Raw genomic sequence first — 25,202 nt, 5'->3', positions numbered from 1 at the left:
ATCACCATAAAGCTAATTGCTAGAATAGGCATCATAAATAGGTACCTCTAAAGAGAATATATCTTTTAAAAAATTATTAGAGATTACAAACATTGCATCCTTATGCATAGAAGGTGCTTCATATGTGTAACATGTGGATTGATCAAGAGCACAATTGTACTAGGTTTCTTAAGGAAGGATGAATCAAGAGGCACATAGAGGAGAGCTATCATGAGATATACAAATAATATGCTCAAGGGGTGTTGAATCAATACCCTTAAAATATATCAAGTGGAATTTGGGAGATATCTTAAGGCACAATGAGATAAGAACTAAATGTGGCAAGGAGAGCGAAAAAAAGTGTCCATTATGAAAGATGCAATAATGAACCACAAAAAGTTCAAAACTTTTAAAGTTTTGAAATGGGCTCTCCTGCTTCTTGTGTCCATGTGTTGCCTATTAGAGGGCCCCATGGTTCTTTTGTGTTTTTTTGTTGGTGTGCCACTTGTCACTGGGTCTTCTTCTCTTGGGGTTTCTTTTACAATAGATATGCAACATGTCTCATCTATTGCAAGTGTGCTTCTCATCTCATATATTGTAGGTGTGCTTCCCATCTCATCTATCGTGAGTGTGCTTCCCAACACAAAGGGGATGCTATTTGTAGGCTGTATGAACAAGTTTGGGCTAAAATACATACCAAATAGGGATTTTCAGAATGTTTTGGAAGTGATATCCAGGTCAAGCAAGGATGCCCATTGTCCCCTACTTTATTTGGGATATACATTGACAAATTAGAGGAGTGGATCAATAAGTTTGCTGGTGGAGGGGTGTACTTGACCAATTATGTTATAAAGCTACTTTTATATGTCGATGATCTTATTTTAATGGCAAAAACAGCACAAGATTTGAAGGAACACTTAAAATCTCTAGAGCTCTTTTGTCACCAGGTGGGGATGCACGTGAACACTACCAAAACTAAGGTCATGATTTTACCTTGAAGAGAAAGAAGGTTCATAGGGAATTTGTTTTTGAAGGCAGCCCCTTACAGATGGTCAATGAATATATGTATCTTGGCCTTGATTTTCACAACAAACTTAGTTGGGAAACATGTAGAGCAAAAAGGATATAGGGGGGATGAAAATCTTTATACTCATTGAAAAATAGATGTAGAAGGGCCGATCTATGGGATTGGAAGACAAAGAAAACTCTTTTTGGGCTTTTAGTTGTTCTAGTGGTGCTATATGGGTGTGAAGTTTGCGGTAGCAACACCTCAGCAAGAAAGTGGAGACAGATAGAGAGATTACAAAAATATTTAATCACACATAACCTCAAGATTAAATTCATTGTTCCATATGATATTGTCCTAGCTGAGGCCAGGAATTTCATCGTTGAAGCGTCAGCTATGTTTCGGTTGTTAAGCTATCTAAGAAGATTAGATAACATGGAGCCTCATCGTTGGCCAAAAATGGTAACTAGTGAAAAATAGATAGAAGAAAGAGCATGTGGATAAAGCAAAATGTCACATGGATGAGCAACTAGGGTATTAGCATAAGTGAATGTCCAAATCACAATGGGGAAATAAAAAGGTATGTGCAGGGAAAATTCAAAGAAAGCATGTGGAAAGGACCTCTTGGGAGGAAAAAGGAATACTATGTCAAAACATTTTAACCCTAAATATGACCATACACAAAAGACCTACATAGGAATGGAAATAAAATGGAAAGAAAAAATGTTGATCGCTTAGATAAGAACATGTTCGCACCAGCTTATATGTGAGACCGAAAGATGGATGATACCCAAAGAGGAGTGGGCAGATAGAAGGTGTAGATATTGCACTCAAGAAGCGGTTGAGACAGAATGGCATTACATTATGGAATGTTCAGCTTACAAGGACATATGGATCAATTATATTGAGACATTAAAAGGGAACAACTTGGGTGATTTGTTCGAAGAAGAGAAGATAATAAGGGTTGCAAAGTTTTTGGTCAAGATACACAATAGAAGATCCAAGATGCAAAAAGAAAAGGAAATATAGGTGTTGTGTTTTGTATACACAAGTTTTCTTCGCTAGCTATTTGTGGGTCCCATAGGCTGCTTGGCCTCATGGACATGATTAAAAACATTCATTCATCCCATCTCATCTACCACGAGAGTGCTTCTCATCTTGTCTACCACAAGAGTGCTTCCTATCTCTAGGGCCTTTGGTTCCTCTATGTTAGTTGCTAGTGTGTCACTTGGCACCGATTCTTCTACTGTGAGGGTTTTTTTTGTGGTGGATGTCCTTTCTTTTGGTGTGTATTCTACTACAGGTGTGATTTTTGTCCCTTGTCTAGCCACACATTCTTTTGTTGTTGCTTTAGGGTGTTCCTCAAAATCCACCATCGGTGTGCCATTCAATTGTCTCCTCTACTTCTGGGGTTTCCTCTATCACCAGTATACTTCATTTTGTTGCATGTGTCATTGGTCTCTTTGGTGCCTACTACTAGTCTTCATGTCTATAGTGCAGTCGTGGCTACTATTGTTGCTACACCTTTTGGGATTGTTGTTATTGCATGCATCTTTGCTCAGGCTACTAATGTTGCTCAAATTTTGAGGCAGAAATCTCATCCTCTTATTTGTGTCAAATCATCTCCAGTGGTGGTTTATGGCAATGATTTGGTAGAAAATGAGGCCTTCTACCAATGTAGGGGTTTAGTGTGCATTTTCTCCAATTTGTGGGCCTCTCTTCCCAATCTACACAAATGGGTGTTGGATTCTTGGAGGCCTCTTGTGAAATGTATGATTGAACTCTTCCCTTGGGCTAAAGGTTTTTATCTCCTCCTTTTCCTCCTCTAAGGATAGAAATTTGGTGTTGGGAAATTTGTGGTCTTGGGGGAGCACTCTCTCTATATCAAGCCTTGGTCAACCTCCTTTAATCCTCTTATTGAGCAACTAAATGGGCACCTAGTGTGGATTAGACTTTTGAACCTCCCTCTACAATTTTGGGAGCCTTATTGTTATGAGGCCATTTGTAACTCTATGGGTTACTTTTTGAAAGTTGGTGATTCTACTTCTTTTGTGGGACACTCCACTTATGCTCATATTCTAGTGGATATTGACATCTCCAAGACCCTTCATGGAGATTTGAAGTTGACGGTTGGGGATAAGCATTGGACTCAACCTCTTGATTATGACGACCTCTCCTTCCAATGTCAATTGTGCTTCTCCATTGGTCACCTAGCTATAGATTGTCCTCTCATCTCATGATGCAAGAACTCTGGTATGTGGTGAAAGAATGCTACTAATGAGCATTTAATTGGCAGTGCTTCTAATTCATCAAATGACTCAAATGATGCATAATATCTTGCTTCTAATGAGGCTCTTGTTGAACCTCTTACCCATAATGCATAGTCTGTTATGGGTGTACTTCCACTCTTCGATGCAACCGCATCCTCCCAAGTTGTTGATGAACCTCTAGTTATTGATGTGACCTCTTTGTGACTGCTAACCCCTATTGGTGAACCTCCTATCTAGTGCATGCACCCTACTCTACCCATTGCTCTTTCTTAGTGTTAGCCTTTGGTGGAGGACTTTCCCCCTCTTCCACCATTTGCTTCGTCTATTGATAGGCTCTCTTTAGGGGTTTCTCCTCATGCTTCCCCTTATAATGGTGTTCTTGATGATAGTATCGCTTGGACTATTATTAGTCGACAAAGGAAGGGCATTTCTTCCTCTTCACAAAGTCTTCCTCAATTTGTGGTAAAGGTCTTACCCGCTCTTGATGTGGGTTATTTGTTTTCTATAAGAGGTTTGTTTTTGGCCTAGGACATGTTGTAAGTGGTTTGTTAATGACTTTTGGAACATTGTGAGTGTCTTATGTTTGGCATGCATTTCTTTACCTTTGGGGCTTCTTGTTGTAAAGGGTTGACACCTTAGTTTGTAGCTTTCTCAAAAACAAATCAAGTAGTTATATGTGTATAGAGTCGGGACCTTGTTTGTTGCATTTATAATAAAAACAATGAACCACAAAGGAGGGTCATAAATATTTGTCATGCATATAGTAAAACTTGAATCCCACGCCCTAATCAAAATAAATAATTAAAGCACAAAGGAAGGCCATATCCAAACACTACTAAATTCCAAAAAGGTATAGAAATCAAAAATATCTAAATTAGTTTGATTTTAGCTTCTAGTTTTTTGGTGCAATCAAATCAAGTGAATTTGATTAAAAAATTGTGAGTTCAATATTTGGTGTATATTAATTTTCAAATCTCATATGTATGTCCAAGGGTTCAAGTTTAATTGGTTAATGTGTTGGATTGAATTATTATTGTGGAGACCTAAGTTCAAATTCCTACTAGGCATCTAATATTGGAATGCTAAGTTGGGACGCTTGGTCTTCCATAGTTGGCTTCTAATATGGAATTGGTTTCTAAATAAATGGATTTCTAAGTTAAAGACTTGTGTTCTTCTATAGTTGGTTTCTAGTGTGGTTGCTTGAAAGGAGTTGTTTTTAGTATAATAATTGATATAATAATGAATTTGTCATTACACTTTGTCCTTTGTTGAATCACAAAGAAATAAAATAAATTTATTGTAGATGAAATTATGACCTCCATATGTGTGTACCTTACAAAAATTCTCCATATAATATAAATATAATATTATATGATGGCCTTCCTAATCATGCAAATATGAATTATGGAGAGACATCATAATTTGAAGGTATGGTTACTATGATTGATATAACTACAATTGGTAAGTTAATTAAGTTAAAATAATCTTTAAATATGACTATTACGGTTTCAATAATCATGTAAATTCGAATTGCATGAACACTTCAAATAATCTAGAAATATAACTATATTTTTTATTAATAGAAGTAGCAAACTAGGGTGTCAATCCTTTACAATCATAGGCAAAAAACAAGCCACTTACAAACAAGCCATAAATAGACCACTTACAACATTGCATAGCCCATGAACAAACCTCTTGCAAGTTACAAACAACCCACATCAAGAGTGAGTAGGACTCAAGCCCACAATTTAGGGAAAAGTTTGGGAAGAGGAGGAAGGACCTTTCCTCCAATGGCTAACAACATTCCAAGCAATATTGTCATTAGGAACACCAATACAAGGGAAACTATGGAGGGGACCCCCACAGATAGGCTATCAACACATAGAGCAAAAGATGGACAAGGATTCTCCACCAAAGACTAGGGTTAAATAGGGCCAACATGTAGAGTAGGACACGTGCACTAGGCAAGAGGATCTTTGACAGGGCACAAAGAGGTCGCACCAACAACAAGAGACTTATCAACAACCTAGGAGGAGTCATGGTCAATATAGAAAGAGTCATCAAAAGGAGAATAAAAAGCGTGGACAATTAAGTGAGTACCAATAGTATCCTTCCACCAAGGAGCAACACCTTTACAATGTGGGAGAGCACAATCTATGGCCAGGCAACTAATAGAGAAGCATCAACGACATCTAAAGGGGAGGTCCTCATAATCCAATGATTGAGTCCATGCCCTTTTCCCAGCTGTGAGAACCACATCCCTAGGAAGAGGCGTGGAGATGTCAATATCGATCAAAATGCATGCAAAAGTAGAATGACCCATGAAGGAAGTAGTATCATCAACCTTCAAGGAATGGTTGATATAGTTGTTAATGGCCTCATAACAAGAATTCTCCCAAAAATGGAGGGGAAGATTGGGAAGAGGAACCCACATTGGACACAAGTTGAGTGGTTCAGTATGAACATTAAACAAAGTTGTCCAGGCTTTGATTGAGAGATTTTTCACTCCCTAAGCCCAAAGCTTGCTAAGCACCAAGCCATAATCATTAAAAGAAGCAAAAGAAGAAATGACAAAACCCTTAGCACAAGGGAAGAGCTCAATGTTACCAGCAACTAAGGGCTTCTGAGAACTCATCACCCAACAATGAAGACAAGAGAGAGAAGGCCAAAGACCAACAAATCTACACACCAACCAACAACATTGGTAGAAATCCACATTTTCCACCACATCCTAGCCACAAACCACAACAGAGGAAGTCTCAGCACAAGGAAGTGGACAAGATTTCCCTCTAGGAGGATGAGCACCAAACTATCTCGTAACAACAATGAATTTTATCCACCAACAATAGAGAAATGCCTTGGAAGGAAGCCCCAACATCCTCAATAACTATGCCAACAGGACCAGGACCAAGAGGATCATCTGCAGGAGCGATCATGGCAAGAAATTCTTCTTTTCCTTGTTAATATTCTATTTGGTTTTCATTGAAACTATATGACCCTCTATGTTATAGTTAGATTTCTATTTTATATAATAAATCTTTGAGTATTTGTATATTTTAAAATTCTAAGCATTTGTAAATTCATCATGAAGTTGGTTTTCCCTCTTACTATGACTATATCTTTCTTTTTCCTTTCCCATGACTAGAATCCAATATGGAAACAAATAACAATTAGAATATCAGGAATAGTTGTTTAGATGAGTTTGTAATTATGTTAATGGATTCCAGAGGATACCAGCATCCAGGGCGTTGGAGGCAAGACAGTAGCTTCTTGAATCATGAGCGGACGGGCAAGAGTTCTTATAACAAGAATCATTTGAGTAAAGTCGATTGGCCTCCTAGAGTAAATCGAGTGGCAACCGAACCAAATAGAATCCCTCTTCCCATTAATGGGCACACATGGCCATCCAAAAGGCTTAATAGAAACATTGGGGTCTTTCCTTCTTTAGTGCAAAACCATTTAAAGGATAACCGATTCATAAACATGACTCATCAGGGTTTCTCGTGCCCACCCCCTCTTAAGGATTTTGCTAGACCCCTGTTGAACTCTTTCAATGCCAAATAACTCGGTAGGATCTAGAAAGAAAGGGTTGAAGGTAGGTTGGAAAAGCCTTCCTCCGTTGAAATCTACCCCTATAAGTTCAACACCTCCTTAATTTGACTAGAAGAGGAAAGGCCTAGGAAGTAAACTCTTTGTCATGTCATCATCTAAGTTGAATCCCAAGATTGGGTGCTACAAAGAGAATCCCCTTTTTGCCAAGTGGTGTGGTATTGGAGGCAGTTGTCTAGATATCATGGAATGGTGGTCTTCTTCCTTTCCTAGTATGGTTTCTAGTCGCCCCATGCAAAATGACTTCTTCTTTATTGAATGCATTGATTCTAGTATGAAGGATAGCATTATCAATGGAAGCCCCATCTTCTATCTTGGCTCAACCTTCCACTTTGTTGACTGGAAGCTGGGATTTGACTCATCTTCTCATAAGTTTGGAAAATCCCCAATCTAGCTCTCCTTAGAGGGTCTTCCCTGAGAGTTTTGGTGTCCGGAAGTACTCTTGAAAATAGGTGATGCTTTAGGCTTTCTAGTGGGTATTAAGGAGGATTTTTTGAATGGTCTAAAAGGGGATGTTGCCAACATCTATGTGGAAATAAACTTGGATCGAGGCTTCTATGGAGAATTGGAAATAGTCTCGAAGATCGAAAGATGGAAACAAAGAATCAAGAGATTGGTTGATGAAATACCTAGCAAATGCATTCTTAGAAGTTGGATAGTTAATGGGAACTTTGTGCAAGGCTCAAGGGGAGCGTTATTTCAGTCAAGGGAGCAAATTCAACATGCTACCCTCCTTGATAACTTTCAACGGGTCCATGTTGTCTAGCCTCAGTGGGACACTGCCTTGGCTTCACGGGATCACCAAGGGAAAGTTCTTTCAGAGGAGAACCAATTTCATAATCCTATTGGGGAAACCCATCAGATATGCAGATCGTTGGCTTATATCCCCTATGTTCCCCGTGTGTCTTCTGAAGATTTTCATTTGATTCTCTCTCCTAAAATGAAGTTAAAGACCAAAAACACTTCAAGAAGACTTTTTGGCCAGAAAAAAGAACCCTATCTTAAACCGGGGAGTGTTTAATGTCTTTATTTCGAAACCCATAAAGGTTTCCAAAAAAAGGAATCGAGTGAGAAACCAAAAGAATGTGGGGAATCCTTCTCTAGCAGTTACTTATAAGGAGAAAGACTTATCTTTATCAAATCTTCTATTAGAATCTAAGACTCTCAAAAATGATATTATTCATGAGATGAATGCAGCCAAAGTTGCCTCTTTCCAAAATCTAGCGGCTTCCCCTTTTTCAGAGGTTCAGTTGGAGGCCCAAAAAGCTTCTCATTCTGATTCATTTCATTCCTCCCCTAATCTGCAAAAGTTTGTTAACCTTTCCTCAGAATCTCCAAATCCCTTCGTGGATTCCCCACCCCTGTGGGCTCCTAATGCTGAAATAAACTTAGATGCAAATACCCAGCATATTCTTAATGGCTTTATGACTGAGGAAGAGGATCTGGAGCTGGTTATGGATACCCCGCTTACTACCATGTATTCTAAAATCAAGGAGAAAAGGAAGCTGAGAATTAAGAAAATGATAGATGGAAAGGAAAGGTCAGATTTTGGCTTTACTTCTCCCAAGAGAGGTAGAAAATCACTCAATGAGCAGTTAGTTAAAGAAGCGGAGAATGAGACTCAGACCAAGCTCACTGAACAACAATGAAAATATTATTGTGGAATGTTAGGGGCCTCAATGAAGAGAAGAATTCTCTTGACCAATGCTGATATCATTTTGCTTCAGGAATCAAAACTTGACTACCAACAGGAAGAGTCTTTTGGTGCGAGATTAGGACAGTTCTTTTAGGCTTCGCAACAGATTGTGGTCTCAGCTGATGGTGCATCGGGCGGTCTTATGATAGTTTGGAAACCTTCCTCTGTCCAGCTAGAGGAAGTAGCCTCTAATAGAAATTGGTTACTTGTGAAAGTTTTGCTTCTTCAATTTAATGTCTTCTTCTTCTTGCTCAATGTCTATGGACCTTCATCCCCTTCATGTAGACATAATCTTTGGCTCAATCTAGACGGGGTGATCTCTCGACTTCAAGATCAAAATCTTCTTATTGGAGAGGACTTTAATGCCATTCGAGTTTTCAGAGATAAAAGGGACCGTGGTATTTCTAGACTTGGTAGATCAAGGCAGGATTTTAATGATTGGATAGACAGAAATGGGCTTCTAGAAATTGAATCAGGGGATAGCACGTTTACTTGGAACAATCGAAGACAAGGCTTTTGTAATATAGCGAAGAAAATAGATAGATTTTTCTGGTTGGGGAATCTCACTTCCTTCCCTTTCATCTTGGAGTGCTATGTTCTTCCATGCTTAGGCTCTAATCGCTTCCCCCATTTGCTTTCTCTCCAAGGAGATACAAGTTGTTTGAAACCACCCTTCAGGTTCGAATATATGTGGATGAAGGATCCTAACTTTTTATCCATGATTGAAAAATGGTGGAAAGAGATCAGTTTTGAGGGATCGAGGCTTTTTTGTTTCGTGTCCAAGCTTAAATACGTGAAAAAGAAGCTTCTACAGTGGAACGGATCACATTTTAAAAATATATTCTCTATCAAAAAGAACATTGAATCTCAGCTTGAAGTTTTGAATGACAGGATCATTAAGGAAGGTATGTCGCATGCTACCTTCTTAGAAGAAAAGTAGTTGTTGGCAGAGTATGAGGATATCCTATCCAAAGAAGAAATTTTTTGAAAGCAAAAATCTAGAGAGAGTTGGTTGCAAGCTAGGGATAAGAATACTAAGTACTTCCATAATGTAACAAAAGTCTGGAGAAACATCAATAAGATCACTAGGCTAGAACTCCAAGGCAACAGCTTTATTGAAGATCCTAAGGCCATCAGGAAAGAAATTGTCAACTCTTTTCAAAGCTCCTCAATAATGAGGAAGGCTTGGACCTAATGGAGCAAAGGAAGCTCCTATCTTGCATCCCAAAAATTATTACGAAAGAGAAAAATAGGAAGTTAGATAAAAGTTTTTCACTAGAGGAGATCACAACTGCTCTTAACCAACTCCCTTCTGATAAAGCACCAAGCCCAAATGGTTTTCCAATTGGCTTCTTCAAGAAATGCTGGCACATTTTTGGGCTAGAATTGGTGGAGACGCTAGAGTAGGCTAGAAGGTCTGGCAATCTTCTCAAGGAAATTAATAACACCTTTATTGCGCTAATCCCAAAAAAGGAGAAAGCTATCCGTCTAGGAGACTTTAGACCAATCTCCCTCTGCAATACTATCTTCAAAATCCTCTCCAAAGCGATGACAAATAGATTGAAACCTCTGCTAGACAATATTATCTCAGAAGAGCAGACAGGTTTTGTTTTGGGGTGTTCAATTCTAGACGGAGTAATAGTGGCTCAAGAAGCAATTCACACTCTTCAAAACACGAAAAGGCCAAGTATGATAGTTAAAGCTGGACATATCCAAAGCATATGATAGTGTGGATTGGCGCTTCTTATGCAAAGTTCTGCAAGCTTTTGGTTTCAATAATCAATGGATTAATTGGGTCTTTGAGTGCATCTCTACACCTAGATTCTCAATTCTTATTAATGGAACACCAGAAGGTTTCTTTTCATCCTCAAAAGGTATCCGACAAGAAGATCCAATCTCTCCTTACCTTTTCATAATTATGGTTGAAGCCCTAGGAAGAGCCATTAAAGAAAAGCACTCTAACAAAGAGTTGGAAGGAATCAAGATTACTTCCAACTTTATAGCTACGCATCAGCAATTTGCTAATGATAACCTTCTGTTGGGAACAGCTAAAGCCAATGAAGCATGCCAATTGCAAACACTCCTAGACTCCTATGCCAAAGCATCGGGCCAGTTAGTAAACAAAGATAAGTCAAAGATTTTCTTCTTCTCCATGCCACTGCCTTTGGAGCACGGGATCTTAAGAATTCTCAATTGCAAAAAGGGTACTCTAACTTGCATCTACTTGGGCATCCCCATAGACAGGGGCCTGAGGAACTCAATCTTGTGGGGTCCTTTTAAGATAAAGTTGGACCCAAATGTTAATTCGTGTAAAGGGAAGTGGTTATCTTGGGTGGGTAGGCTGGTTATGCTTCAAGCGGTCATCGCATCTCTTCCAATTTATTTAATGTCTTATTTAGCTCTAACTGTAGGAATGAATAATTATGTCATTCAAAAGATGAGGAATTTTTTTTAGCAAAAAACTAAAGAGAAGCACAAAATTGCATTAATAGCTTGGGAAAAAAATTGCAAACCGAAATCTTTAGGAGGATTGGGAGTCCACAACCTTTAGATTCAAAATATGGCATTAGGGGCCAAATTGGTTTGGAAGATGCTTAAAGAACCCAAAGCAAGATGGGTGAGAATGATGAATTCCAAATATGTAGAAGCAGGTGAATCCCTTAATCTTTTAAGGTCTACTAATCACCCCAAAGGTTCTCGGATATGGAACTTCATTAACAAATGCAGAAATATGATAGTTGACTATGCCTCCAAGGATGTCCATGATGGTTCTTCTAGTCTTTTTTGGGAAGACTCTTGGGAGGGTTATCCGAGTTTAGACAATTTATTATCCATTCCAACTACTAGACAGAGGTTACAACAGCATTGGGGGAAAAATGTCAAGGACTATGTCAATTTTGAGAAGGGAAACCCTATCCCAGGCTAGAGTTGGAATAATTTGGAGGGGTTGCCTCTTCCCCCTGCTGAGTTAAGCCAATTAATTGAGTCAATCAAAGAGAGACAACTGTTCTTTAGAGAAGGAGCAAATGCCCTGATATGGATCCCATCTAAATCAGGTAACTATAGTGCTAAGGGTGGTTACAAAACTCTAGCAAGTCAAGGGGTTTCAGAGGATCAAGGAATCCCTCAAAAAATATTTTGGAAAAATAGAATTATCCCTAAGGCATGCATCTTTATGTGGCTAGCAACAAAAAGGAAAGTTCTTACAGCAAATAAGTTTAGAAAGATGGGTTTTGAGGGTCCATCTAGATGCATTCTTTGCAAGGCTCAAGAAGAAATAGTTGACTACCTTCTCCTCAATTGTCTCTTTTCGGCAAAGTGTTGGAGATGGCTATGTGCCAAATTAGGCTGGATAAAAGCTCTTACAAATGACATAGTCTCACTTTTTCAAAGCTGGCCAATAAGACCAAAGGATGGTTCTCTCAGCTCTCTCTGGGATATATCTCCTCCATGCCTTGTCTGGGAGATTTGGAAAGCACATAATAGAAGTCTCTTTGACGGAAAAGCAAGAAGTTTAGAGTCAGTTCTCTCTTCCTTGGAAGCTTCAATTGTGGAGAATACCAACAACAGTTTAGCCCTATCTACAAGCTTAAACAATATTTTATAGCTTGGGATGACAGAACCAAATTTAAGTGGAATGGCTTAAATATTTTTTCTCCATATTTATATTAATTTTATAAATACCACATGGGTGATAGATAAGATAGGTAGTTAATGGTTAATCTATTTATTTTTATTGATTTTATAAATAACACAAAGGAAGTAATGGAAAAGACACACTTCATGAATTAAATGTTTTTCCCTATATAATTAGCATGTCTAACATTAGTTTTGATCAATTGTTTTTAGTCTGACATAAATAGAAGTAAAGTAACAAAGATAAATTTGTATCAATTAAAATAAAAACATAAAAATTTCAAATTTTATTCTCAAACTATTTGATGTTACTATTCATAAATACATTCATATCTAAATATGGTAAGGAAAAGTATAAGGATTAAATATTCTCTTAATCTAAATATGGACTATGTCATGATCATTAGTAATGAGGTTTATAAAGAGCGCTGAGCTTAAACAATTAGTGTGTTGTAGTCAATGCATCCATTGTTTGCATGCTATCCCATAATCATTAGTCTGTATGAAGAAGATTAAGCTTAAACACTTAGAGTGTAGACTATAATGCACCCATTGTTTGAGCTTAACCTTCTTCATACAACATATCATTGTGATGAGAGTGGATATTACACATAATTAATTCGTTGACTACAACACACCAATTGTTTACTAGTTTGAAAAAGGGTATTTTTCTCTTTATTCAAAGATTTTATATTATGAGTTCATTTTTTTATTTGATATGGGAGAATGAGTTTATGTTAATACCTCTTTGGTTAAGGGTTAAGGACTGAGGGGTATCAATTCCATCAAAGATGTTTGGGACATGATTCCAGTCCCATCTCTTATATCATACCTTCAAGGGCATTATACCTCAATGCATGGGTGACTCATCTCTTATATCATACTTTGTAGGGTTTTAAACCTTGATGCATGGATCCCCATATCAATTGTGCTTAATCAATTGAACTAGAACTCTTTGACTAAAACAATATTTTTAAAACCCACCATAGCCAACAATGTAGCTTTCCTATGCAGTTATAAGAAAATCTATGATAATCCTTTGAATACTTGATCCCATCCTTTATCCTTGTTCTCCATATTAATATTGACCATATCGTTTGGAGCAGCCAGAACAATCAAGATACTTCAATGTTCTTAAATATTCTAAATGTTGCAGATTTGTTTTGTAGTTCGAAATTGAAGTTAATAAATTCTATTCATAATGTCTGCAATTACAATTATGAACGCAGGATCCTTTTGTGTGGCACCAGGAAAGGAGATCCTTCAAAATCAAAATGATATTGCTATGCAACCACAGGTACCACCTCCTCGGCAACACATAAATCACAGAGGTAACTCTTTCAGCTATGATTCTATCTTCATCTCTGTAGAATTTATTAAATATGAAATGTTTATTAGGTTGCACTGTTACAATTTGTAATTATAGTAGTGAAAGCCATGCCAAGGCAAATAACTGTTACTAAAAGGGCTGTCAAAACAGATGGTAGCTGCATGCTCTATCCAAAGATAAAGATCTAAAATGGAACAATAGCTGCTTGCTTCAATGTTCTTAAATATTCTAAATGTTGCAGATTTGTTTTGTAGTTTAAAATTGAAGTTAATAAATTCTATTCATAATGTCTGCGATTACAATTATGAACGCAGGATCCTTTTGTGTGGCACCAGGAAAGGAGATCCTTCAAAATCAAAATGATATTGCTTTGCAACCACAGGTATCACCTCCTCGGCAACACATAAATCACAGAGGTAACTCTTTCAGCTATGATTCTATCTTCATCTCTGTAGAATTTATTAAATATGAAATGTTTATTAGGTTGCACTGTTAAAATTTGTAATTTTAGTTGTGAAAGCCACACCAAGGCAAATAACTGTTACTAAAAGGGCTGTCAAAACAGATGGTAGCTGCTTGTTCTATCCAAAGATAAAGATCTAAACTGGAACCTAGCCCCGATTAAGCCTGCCCAAGTAAAGATTCAAAGCACTACTTTAAAACACAAAACATATGTCGAAAAAGTGACATGAGGACACTGGGTGACTGGCCCTATTTCTCCGTATATGGTTACATATATTTTTCACTCAACCCTTAGCCTACCAAGAACAAAAATCACCTTGTTTCATTGCTCCAACATAGCTTAACATAGCTAACATGTGACACTTAAATTATCTATCCCTTAAATATTGAAATGGCAAACCCTGACTTTTATTTCTGAATTTTCAAATGAAAATGAAATGTGCAATCAATATTTAACTCTGATGTGAAATAAATCCTAATTGCTGTATAAAAATAAAAACAAACCTTAAGACAGAAAGTAACTTGGAACCCTTCAAAAGTAATTTATTTTAACAAAACGTTGATCAGATTTTACAACCTCAAAAATAATATTTAATTGAATATTTTGCACTTACAAGCTGTTACATGGCCTGGTACAGTTGTATAGCACTGCATTAGAAGTCTGGAAAGTTGTACAATTGTTGTTAGGAAGGTACAATGTGACTGAAATTGATATGCACACCACCTTGATGTTGATTCCTCTCATAAATGATGAGCTGTTCTTACTTTATGCCCTCGAATGGAACAGCTGGCTAGAGATCTCAATAAAAAGGCTAATACAATTCAAATCTGACCTAGAAACATCTGGAATATGTCATTAATCAGGATTTTTCTCTTGCAAGGTTGGCACTAAAAAAAGATGATTGCTAATAAAAGTTGACTGAAATAGCACAAACAACACCTGATGTGACTTCTCTAATGCTTTAAATATCTGATTTTCTTACTTCAAAGGTGGCACTCAACTAGGGTTGATTGGAAATGTCATTAACAATTTAGATCCAGCACTTTTGATGCACCATAACTCTCCAATATCCTGTAAAATAATGTAAAAACCCTCAAATAAGATAAGGCAACATAATAATGATTTTTACTTGAAAAAACATTGTAGTGCCACTATAGCAAACGGAAAATATCTTCAAATCCTCCACGATCGTGATTCTCAGACAAAATCATCCAAGATTGGAAACAAAGGTTTTTGTCTTTGATTCCCGAATGTGGAGTTCAAGAGGATGTTCATCCTCTCAAACCCCGAACAAACCAAGGGTTTTCATCCTTATATGCTCTCGATAGAAAAAAGTGCTCAAATCTAAAAATGGGATGCAAAAGGATAGCTTGAATGACCTCCAAATGAAGAAATGTGCCTCCTTGATATAACTTTTCAAATTGGGCCCTTGGCTCCTAAATATACCTCCAAGTATTTAAAAGTACTTTTAAATTTTATTTTTTATTTTTTATTTTTTATGAGTGAATGCGGCCATGGGGGCCATTCCCATAAATCAGAAAAGAAGAAAAAAAAGCAAAGGGCTGCTCCATGAGAGGGCCATTACAAAAACCCTTTAAGGGTATGTATATTCATAATTACAGTTGCAGATACATGAAAATTACACATATGAGCTGATATCCTATGCATTTATTCTAGCCAAAACAGTAACCATAAGCTAACTTAGTATTACTCTATCATTTCACCTACTGTTCCACTAGGACCCACACCCTTCCATTTGAGGCGCCAATGACCACCATAAGGGAGTTGAAGGCCTGGAGAGCTCTCTTCTTTCTCCCCTCCATGTCAAGACAAAGCCTAACCCAAACCATCATAGCATCCAGAGCCACCATCAAACCACCATGGCATATAGGGAAAACTAGAGCCTCTATGACAACCTTAATAGTTCCTTTGTCTTCTCCCAAGTCTAGCATCGCAATGAGCATTGAGGATAAATTTGCATTAACACGGTATCTATGGTTGGTGGAGATGAAACCATCCCCTAATACCATCTGAATGGCATGCAAAACAATGGAGCAGCTAAAACTGAAAACCTTCTTTAGCTTGCTCTTTGAGATTGTTCCTTTGAAAGCAATTTGTCTTTGGTTAGCGTGGAGACCCCCTATCAAATCTATTGCATATGAAAATAAACTGAAATTAAAGGATTAAAAGCAATCCTTCTTGCCCTTTTTAGCATCGCTCCTTGTTATTAACCAGACCTGTCTTCTCTGGTAATTCAGACTTCACACGATATGACAAGGCTTAGCTTAACTGAATCATACATTCTTCTCCTTAACCATGCATGTTGGAACGATTAACCTTGTCCTTCCAAGTTCTCCAATCATTTGTGTTATTTATTTTGTCAAAGAGAGATTGCATGGTGATTGCCACATTTGTGATTGTGTTCGCCTCACGATAGGCGTGGGCTATCTTAAAGTCATTTAATTTATTGATGCAAACTAGCAAAACCTTATAATGTCGTCTATCTTCCAACTGAGGTTTTCAGGATTATTTCTAAGAGCATTGATAATAATCAGAGTCCCCTTCTAATCTATGATGATGCATCCAGCTCTTGAAGAACTCCCAGGGTTGCATTTGGACGCCCCATCAAAAGTAAACTGTGTCATCCTGCCTCATGGGGAAGCCACTTTACAGCCAATCCAAGTTTTATGAGACGGATGAACCAGTTCCTTCCCAGAAACAGGGGAAACGTCTAACCCATTCCAAACCGGTTTGATTTTGCCACCCCAACTTGTGAAAGAGCTCTTCTTTAAGGATCGGTTTCTTGCTGCACTATTAACAACTTCAACTATAGCCTTCCCAATCTTGCTGACAAGGAGTTCAACTGGCATGCCCTTGTCAAGAAAAAACCTCATGTTTCTCTTCTTTCATAGTTTCCAAATTACGATTGAAAGCCTAACTCTCCAAATGCTTGAAAAAAACCAATCCCTTCTATAAAATTGGCCATAATAGAATGGGAGAAAGGATGTCCTAAGGAAGTGGACAAGACCAACCTAAATTCTTGCAAACACTTACAAATCAATAGCAGATGATCTGTAGTTTCTTCTGCCTCCCTGCATAGGACACACATAGATGGGCCACTAAAGCCTAGTTTCTTTAGTCTATTACCTATCAAGATCCTCTTTTGTAACATTGCCCAAGCAAAGGAACCAACTTCGGGTAAGAAATTTTTATTCCAGAATAGATGATGTGGCCAATCCTTTTTCTCTTCCATTGCTTCTTCCAAGAAGTAGCCAACCTTCACATTATAATTTCCAGATTTTGCCTCACACCATCAAATCTGGTCCTCAATTTCAAAAATGAAGATTTTCTTTTTGTCCAATTCTTCTTGTAGCAAGACGGGAGCTTCCCATTCAAATCAAAACTTGTGCTACGTTTCCACTGCTAGTTTGAAACACCTATAACTTCCTCCAAGCAAAGATAGTCCCTCACGTACTCTCCCCAAGAGTTGATTAAGACCGTACATATCTCAGACATGTTGGGAAATTGGTCCATGACCAGATAGCCATTCTAGAAATCGTCCCAGAAACTTTGCTAACAACCACTTCTATTTTCCCATGTGAGATGTTTCATAATTAGACTTCTACAAGATAGCATAAAGTTCTAGATTGTTGAACCTTAGGGAGGGTTTCTGGTTGTAAAGATTCTCTTTGATTCCAAAGAGTCCAAGCATTTATTTTGTAGAATCTTAGCCCACTTAAGATCAGGTTGGGCAAAGAGTTTCCAAAAGGGTTTCGCACCTAGGGAGGTGTTCATAACAGGCCATTCCCTCAATCCAACTCCAGCAGCTTACTTAGAATTGTGAATCTTGTCCCATGCTACCAATGGGAACTTCTCTTCTGAATTGCCTTTCCAAAAGAAGTCTCACCTATTGACCTAAATTGGTGCAAGTTTTTTAGTGCATCTTGAGACATGAAAGAGTATATATCAGTATAGCCACTACTACTACTTTCAGCATTAGGATCCTTCCTGCACCAAATAGCCACTTTCCTTTCCACCAGGACATCTTGGAAGACACACTTGAGACTAATGGATCCCACAGATGGGCCTTGCAGGCTCCTGAAAAGAGGGGAATACCAAGACATTTACTAGGCAAAGGGTTGCTTTTATATCCCAAGAACATAGCTATTTCTTTTTTGCTTTCGCAAATATGTATTAAAGAAGAAAACTTCTGACTTATGTTTATTTACTTGTCCCAATGCTAAAAAATAGTCTTCCAAAGTCTATTTTTATAATCATGGCCTCCCTATCCCTAGTAGTTCCAAAGAGGAAGGTGTCATTGCAAATTGCGAATACATAAGCGAAGAGGTTCCAAGTGCTACTCTTACCCTTGTCCAAATCCCTAATAAGCTTTCTACCTAAATAGCCTTGCTAGCCCTCCCCAAGGCTTCTGCAAGAATAATGAAAAGGAAGGGAGATGACAGATCACCTTGTCTTAGACCCCTAGAGGATGAAAATAAACCACTAGGGCCCCCATTGGTGATCATTGAGAACCTAGTTATCCAAATGCAACTATGGATCCATTTGACACATTCCATACAAAAGCCAATTTCTTCCAAGACTTTCGCTAGGAAATCTCTATCCATTTGATCATAAACCTTCTTTATGTCTAATTTTATAATCATCCTCTCTACTTTGCTTTTCCTAATTGAATAAATTGGCTCATGAGCAATGATGATGCCCTCTATAATAGATCCCCTTGGATTGAAACCACTCTACTGATCTGAAATAATGGTGGGTAGCAATTCTTTAATTCTATCGGCCATTGCTTTAGAGATGATCTTGTAAGATGTGTTGCGTGGAGAAATGGGTCTATAATCATCCATTATGTCCAAGGAGTTTTTTTCGGAATTAGGACCTAAAAGGCATTATTTAGATCTTTATGCATTGTGCCTTCTTTTCAAGCTTCTTCAATCACTGCAACAAAATCCTCAATAATTTTCCAAAATTTTGATAGAAGCCAATAAGTAACCCATCTGGAGTTGGCAAATTATCCGTGTTCATCTGAAAGGTGGCCTTGCTCAAGTCATCCTCAATTAACAAGTTGTTCAAGAACGAAATTTGCTTGGGGCTTACTCAGTGAGGGATCTTATTAAGGAAGAATCTCTTGCCTGCTTGATATTAGTGTTATCTTTAGATCAGATTGATAGCAATAACCAGAAATAACACAATGAACACATAGAACACAAGAGTACCCTAGGAAAACCTCCCTCTTGGAGATGAAAAACCCAGCAAGAAAATCTCAACTTGTATTAGGCAATAATCAGACTGTGTCTTCACAATTTTGCTTCAACACTTGAAGCAATATGAACAGCAGAATATAACTTTACACTAGGGCACACAGTAGTATGAACAGCACCATGAAAATCTGAGTTATAACAAACTTATCTGCCATTATCCTTGACTGAGAATGATGCCCTAATCAGAGAGGAGAATTCGCTGATTAAGGAGACCTGTAGCAGACCATGAATGAGGTCCGTTGTTCAAGCACAGATTTGCTGACCTGGGAGATGACTTCGCTGCCCTTGGATAAGTTCGCTGATCTTGATAATGCAATTCGCTGTCTTAGAGATGTATTCGCTGTCTTGGATAAATTCGCTGTTGAAGGAGGATGTAATTTGCTGACTTGATGTGTGTATTGATGCATGAATGAACCTTGCATGTATATATGTGCCTTGACCTCATTGTACACCTCAGGCTGGCCTTGCAAATAATAACAATAATATGCTTGGCGCCCATTACAGGGTCAGCCCTATAAGTATTTACAAGTTACATGTTTAACATAGGGTCGGTCCTATTCACACAAGTTACATTTGCACATTACAAGTTTCATCGCCCATTATACGACCGGCTCAATTCACAAGTTACATCGCCCATTTAGGGCCAGACCAAAATACAAGTTACATATTGATTTTTTGCACATTAATGTGACTAAGGCCGATAGGCCAATTAGCCACCCATATGCTAGGTCGGCCCTAGAAGGAATCCGACCTAGCTACAAAAACATCAACAATTAGAACCTTCCTCATTCAAGAGTACCTTAAAGTAGTCTTCTGCCACCTTGCCAATTTCTTTTGGATTCTCCACCAACACACCCTCCTTATTTCTCATCTTAGTAATTCTATTTGATTTCTTCTCACTTTTGTAGACATGCGGACAAATTTTGAATTTCTATCCCTCTCCTTGAGCCAACACTCCCTGGATTTTTGTCTCCAAAAACCTTCTTCCCTAGCTAGCACCTCTAAGCATTGACCCATTAGTTCCTTCCCTTCGTGGAAAGGCATCTGATCCATTCAATCTCTTATTATGTCTCATTCAACTCTGCAAGATTATTTTCCAGCGTGATTTTTTCATCAAAAATGTTCTTAAAGTGATTCTTCTTCCACTCTTTCAATCTTTCCTTGACTAAACCTAGCTTTTTGAAAAATTGAAAGAGCTTTGTGTCCCTAACAAGTGGTGCCCCATCCCACCAGTCTTTCGCTCTATCCTCTATGTCCTTATCCCATAGCCACATATTTTCAAATTTGAGAGAGCAGCATTTGGAACGGAATTTTGGAAAGAATTTCAAAAGCAACAGGAAGTGGTCTGATCCTCAGACTGGTAGGATGGTACACTCCTACAACTAAGGAATATCCAGCTAATTTCATTGTAAGAAGAACCTGTCTAGCCTCTCAATGATGCTTGTAAATCCACATCTCTTGTTAGTCTAGGTAAATCTTCTGTTATTTGATATCAGGTCAATGAGAGAGACACAAATAAAGTTTTAGAAATTTATAGGTGAGGTCCCCCCCTCTTTTGTCAGAAATGTCACCGGTGGCATCGAAGTCTCCTCCAATGATAAAGAATTCCCCTGCCTTTGACTATAGAAAGGTACTGAGTTGTTCCCATGTGGCAGCTTTTTACGTGTTCCTGGTTGGATCATAGACATAATTTAAATTGAATTTCAAACTTCAAGGGAGAAAGATGATTGAACACGCCTGTCGATACTACTACTCCTGAATGAATTATGCACCTAGAGCATCTATGAACAATCATTCCTTGTTACTCCATCTTAAGATACTTTAGTGGAGATCATCAACTTGCACTTTTGTTTCTTGAATGAGTGTAATATCAAGGGATGGTAACACCATAAGGCACTTTAATTCGCTCCTCTTGTTAGGGGCATTACAGCCCCTAACAGTCCACATTATGAGCCTCGTGGCTCCTCTACTACCCTTCCCCAATCTTGTATTTCTCTGTCCTTTCACCTTCCTTGCTATCTCCAATTTTGCCTCATTTATTTTTCTCCCCCTCTGACCTTTTTCTCTTGTCTTAGCTTTGATTAATTTTGACTATGATCGGCTTATGGTTCTCTCTTTTAGGGTATCCACTTCATCTCAAAAAAAATCACTGTATGAATTATCTTCTCCCATCACATTTTCAGAAATCAGATCCTTGTGTGTGTTACCTTGATCAATATCCATGTGGCCTTAACAACACCCCATAATTTTTAAAGCTGATTGATTGAATGAATGAATGAAGGAATTTTAATGGCATCCACGAGACCCAACGGTCTAAGGGACCAAGATGAAACATGCTAGCCCGTTTTCAAGTTCTTTTCTATGTTGGCTCTCTTGCTATGGATCTTTATTAGGAAACTCGTTGTTTTGTGAATTCTTGTCTCTTCAAAAAGCTCATTCAAGCTATCCACCTTTAATTCGTTAACAACTGATTGCAGATGTCGTATGCTGCACATTCTTTGATAAAATGCCATTCTGTCTCCACTGCCCTCTTACTGCAGAAAATGCACGTCCTTTCTTCCCAGACCTCTTTGGGGACCTTCCATCTACCAGTTTCACATCTCAAATGATGAGACCCTGTCCTTAACTGTGCAATTAGAATTTTGGCCTTTTCGTTGATTGCGGATCTCAAATACACTTTTTCATCATGTTCCCAGGTGGGGTCAAACTCTTTGATATATTATGCTTTTTTCTTCCCTAGCTGATTTGTCCTTATAACATTCCTAGATTTTTCTACCACCCACTTTTTAATCTCTTCTTTAGTGTTAGGATAGTCATGATGATTTATGTTCCACTTGTTCAACCACTTGCTATTTTGATTTTTCCAGTTCTTTTTCCTACGATTTAGCTCCCCCCCTTCCACGATCATTTTGGGCCAGCAGTGTTTATCCATATTTTCAGCTTTCTTTAGATAACATAACAATTGAATGACCACTAACGCTTCAATTGGAAACATACCAGCTTCTGCTAAAAGAATATCATACAGAATCGTTGATTTGACTTTAAGACTGCTGGTAATTAAGTGCATTTGAATTCTTTGATTTGGTCTACTGTATGTCCCCCAAATTGGGATGTTCTTCTATGACTTCACCAGCCTTCCCAATTATTATAGCCTCCCTAGAGGGGGTGGACACGGTCTCACTCTCTTCCAATATTGGCTTGTCCTCACCCCTTAATATTTGTTCAGAAGGGGATGTCCACTGAGCATCCCACTTTGTTGGGTGCAAGCTCCTTCTCCTTAACGGTCACCTCCTCTCTTTTGCACTTCACAGCTGTCTGCCCTAGCAAGGTGACATAGTTTACATCTGATTGAAGTCATCTCCATCTGCACTTTCTGTCGCCAAATCCCTAACTCAGATCTAATCTCCAACTCTTCCAAATGAGGGGAATCCAAATCAACGAACATGCAGATTCTTGCATACATGCCAAATTCTCCATCTTCAGTATGATCATCCACCACTAGGAAAGAACAAATTTGCTCTCCAATCATTTTCAGGGTCACTCCTGCAACTGGGGAATATGCACCCAGTTTCATTGTAAGAAGAACCTGCCTAGCCTCTCAGTGATGCTTGTAAATCCACATCTCTTGTTAGTCTAGGTAAATCTTCCAGTGTTTAGTATCAGGTCGATGAAAGAGTTCTCACAGATGAAGTTTTAAAAATTTACCTGAGCTCTGGTGAGATAGGTGAGGCCCCCTCTTTTGTCAGTAATGTCACTAGTGGCATTGAAGTCTGCCCCAATGATAAAAGAATTCCCCTGGTATTGACTGTAGAAAGGTAGTTAGATGTTCCCCTCAGGCAGCTTTCTGCGTGTTCCTGGTTGGGCCATAAACATTAATTAAATTGAATTCCAAGTTCCAAGGAAGAAAGATGATTGAACATGCCTACCAATACTGCTGATTCTGAATGGGTTCGAGCTCCAAATGATCCTCCATCTTAAGATGCTTTAGTGGAGGTCATCAGCTTGCATTTTTGTTTCTAGAATGAGCATTAATATCAAGGATGATGACTCCATAAGGCGCTTTAATTCACGCCTCTTGTTAGGGGCATTACAATTCCACGTTATGAGCCTCATGGCTCCTCCGCTACCTTTCCCCAATCTTGTCTATGTTCTTTCACCATCCCTACTATCTCCAATTTGGTCTTATTTGTTTTTCCACCCCTCTGACCTTTTTCTCCTGTCTTAGCCTTGGTTAATGATTCTGAAAAGCTTATGGTTCTCTCTTTTAGGATGTACACTTCATCTCCAGAAAAATCACTGGACAAATTACCTTCTCCATCACATTTTCAGAAACCACATCCTTCTGTGTGTTACCTTGATCAATATCCAGGTCACCTTCACAGCATCCCATAATTTTTAAAGCTATTTCGAGATCTGACTTGATTCTCTGTACGTCCCCCACATTGGGATATTCTTCCATGGTTTCACCTGCCTTCCCGGGTATTGTAGCCTCCCTAGAGGGGGTGTCCAGGGCCTCAATCTCTTCCAATATTGAATTGTCCTCACCCCTTTCCTATTTGTTCAAAAGGGATGTCCACTAAGCATCTCCCTTTGTCGGGTGCATTCTACTTCTCCTTAATGGCCGCCTCCTCCTTTTTGCACTCCACAGCTGTATACCCTAGCAAGTGACATGGTCCATCTGATCAGAGCCATCTCCACCTCCACTTTCTACCACCTAATCCGTAACTCGGATATAATCTCCAACTCTTCCGAAAGAGAGTAATCCAAATCAACGGACATGCAGATTCTTGCAATATGCCATTAGGAAAACCAATTTGCTCTCCAATCATTTCCAGGGTGTCAACATCCTAATACTCGGGAGATAAATTGTACAAGCGAATTCACATCGAAGCATTGAAAACCCTGTGTGTAATTGGGTTAAAGTTCGTTGTCCAGTCTATGATGTAAAAGCCTACACCATCAATCATAAGCGGTCCGACTCAGAATTCCCTGTTTTTCCTATTCCGAGGGACATTCTATCAGAAAATCCCCTTGGAGTGATTTGATTTTAACCTCGCAGCCCCACATCCGTTTGCACCTGTTTTGTACTTTAGCCCGATGTGTTGCCCATTTCCTAAAAAGGACAGGCTCCTCGAGTCCTATTGTCACCTTTTCACACATCACCCATCCCATTGAGAATGGGACCCTCCCTAGGGTTTTTGTTAGTCTTGTGACCTTCCGGTATCAGTATTGTCAATTTTTGTCAGTTTTGAATGGTCTGAGTTTTGAAGTTGTGAGTCAATTTGTGCAAATTAAGGTCAAAGCACAGTTTAGACACTCTCAAAGTGCTTAGAAAGGACGAAGATCGAAGATTGCAATTGATTTGAGTAGATTTGGACAATTTTCTATTTTTGGAAAGTTTTTTGTTTTTGTTTTTTTCTTATTTTTTAGGAAGTTTTGTTTTTGGCATTTTAAACGCGATCCCCGAAATGGCTATTTTTATAAAGGTTTTCCTATTTTTTTAGGGAAGCTTGTTTTTTCTATTTTTGGAAATGAATCTAGGGTTTGCACTATTGGTTCTGAGATTCACTGAAAATGATCGTCAAATTCATCTCAAATCCAAGTTTTGTTCAAAGAAGTCGATTTTCTAAATTTTAGGGATCTAGAGGAATTCAATGGATGAATGATGAGTGGTTTTCAAATTTCAAACAAATCTGAGAAGAATTGCACAAGTTGTAAAGATTTTAAGTTTTGATCTCATGGTGCATAAGTTTTACCAAGTCTGCCTAGCAATGAAGATAAGAGGTTCAAGACTTAGGTAAAGTCCGCCCTGAATGGGTCTCACAATGAATCAAGTCTGCCCAAAAGATATGAAGGGAGCATGGATGAGGTTCCTAACTTAGGCAAAGTCCACCCATATATAAGGTTCCTAAGTTTCATAAAGTTTGCCCAACA

The 25,202-nt window shown here is 38.4% G+C and overlaps 1 protein-coding gene and 1 long non-coding RNA gene across 5 annotated transcripts in view; one reads left to right on the top strand and one right to left on the bottom strand.

Moving 5' to 3' along the window:
• The window catches only part of LOC131044822 (uncharacterized), a 163,371-nt gene that overhangs the window by 9,583 nt on the left and 128,586 nt on the right, over positions 1 to 25,202 (top strand). The window contains exons 10-11 of one of the 4 annotated variants that reach the window (XM_057978263.2): positions 13,447 to 13,527; positions 13,841 to 13,942. In XM_057978263.2, the coding sequence (XP_057834246.1) occupies positions 13,447 to 13,527; positions 13,841 to 13,942 (183 nt within the window). Of the gene's footprint in view, positions 1 to 13,425; positions 13,528 to 13,840; positions 13,943 to 25,202 lie in introns of all 4 variants that reach the window. The other 3 variants (XM_057978264.2, XM_057978262.2, XM_057978265.2) reach the window with 3 other exon arrangements.
• Positions 19,262 to 24,327, bottom strand: LOC131044823 (uncharacterized). Its single transcript, XR_009105712.2, has 2 exons — positions 23,195 to 24,327; positions 19,262 to 23,122 (listed from the first exon to the last, which is right to left on the bottom strand). It is a non-coding gene; the product is annotated as an uncharacterized LOC131044823 (long non-coding RNA).

Source organism: Cryptomeria japonica, chromosome 8, assembly GCF_030272615.1.
Source record: "Cryptomeria japonica chromosome 8, Sugi_1.0, whole genome shotgun sequence".
NCBI classification, from domain to species: Eukaryota; Viridiplantae; Streptophyta; class Pinopsida; order Cupressales; family Cupressaceae; genus Cryptomeria; species Cryptomeria japonica.
This window is presented reverse-complemented; position numbering and strand designations above follow the sequence as displayed.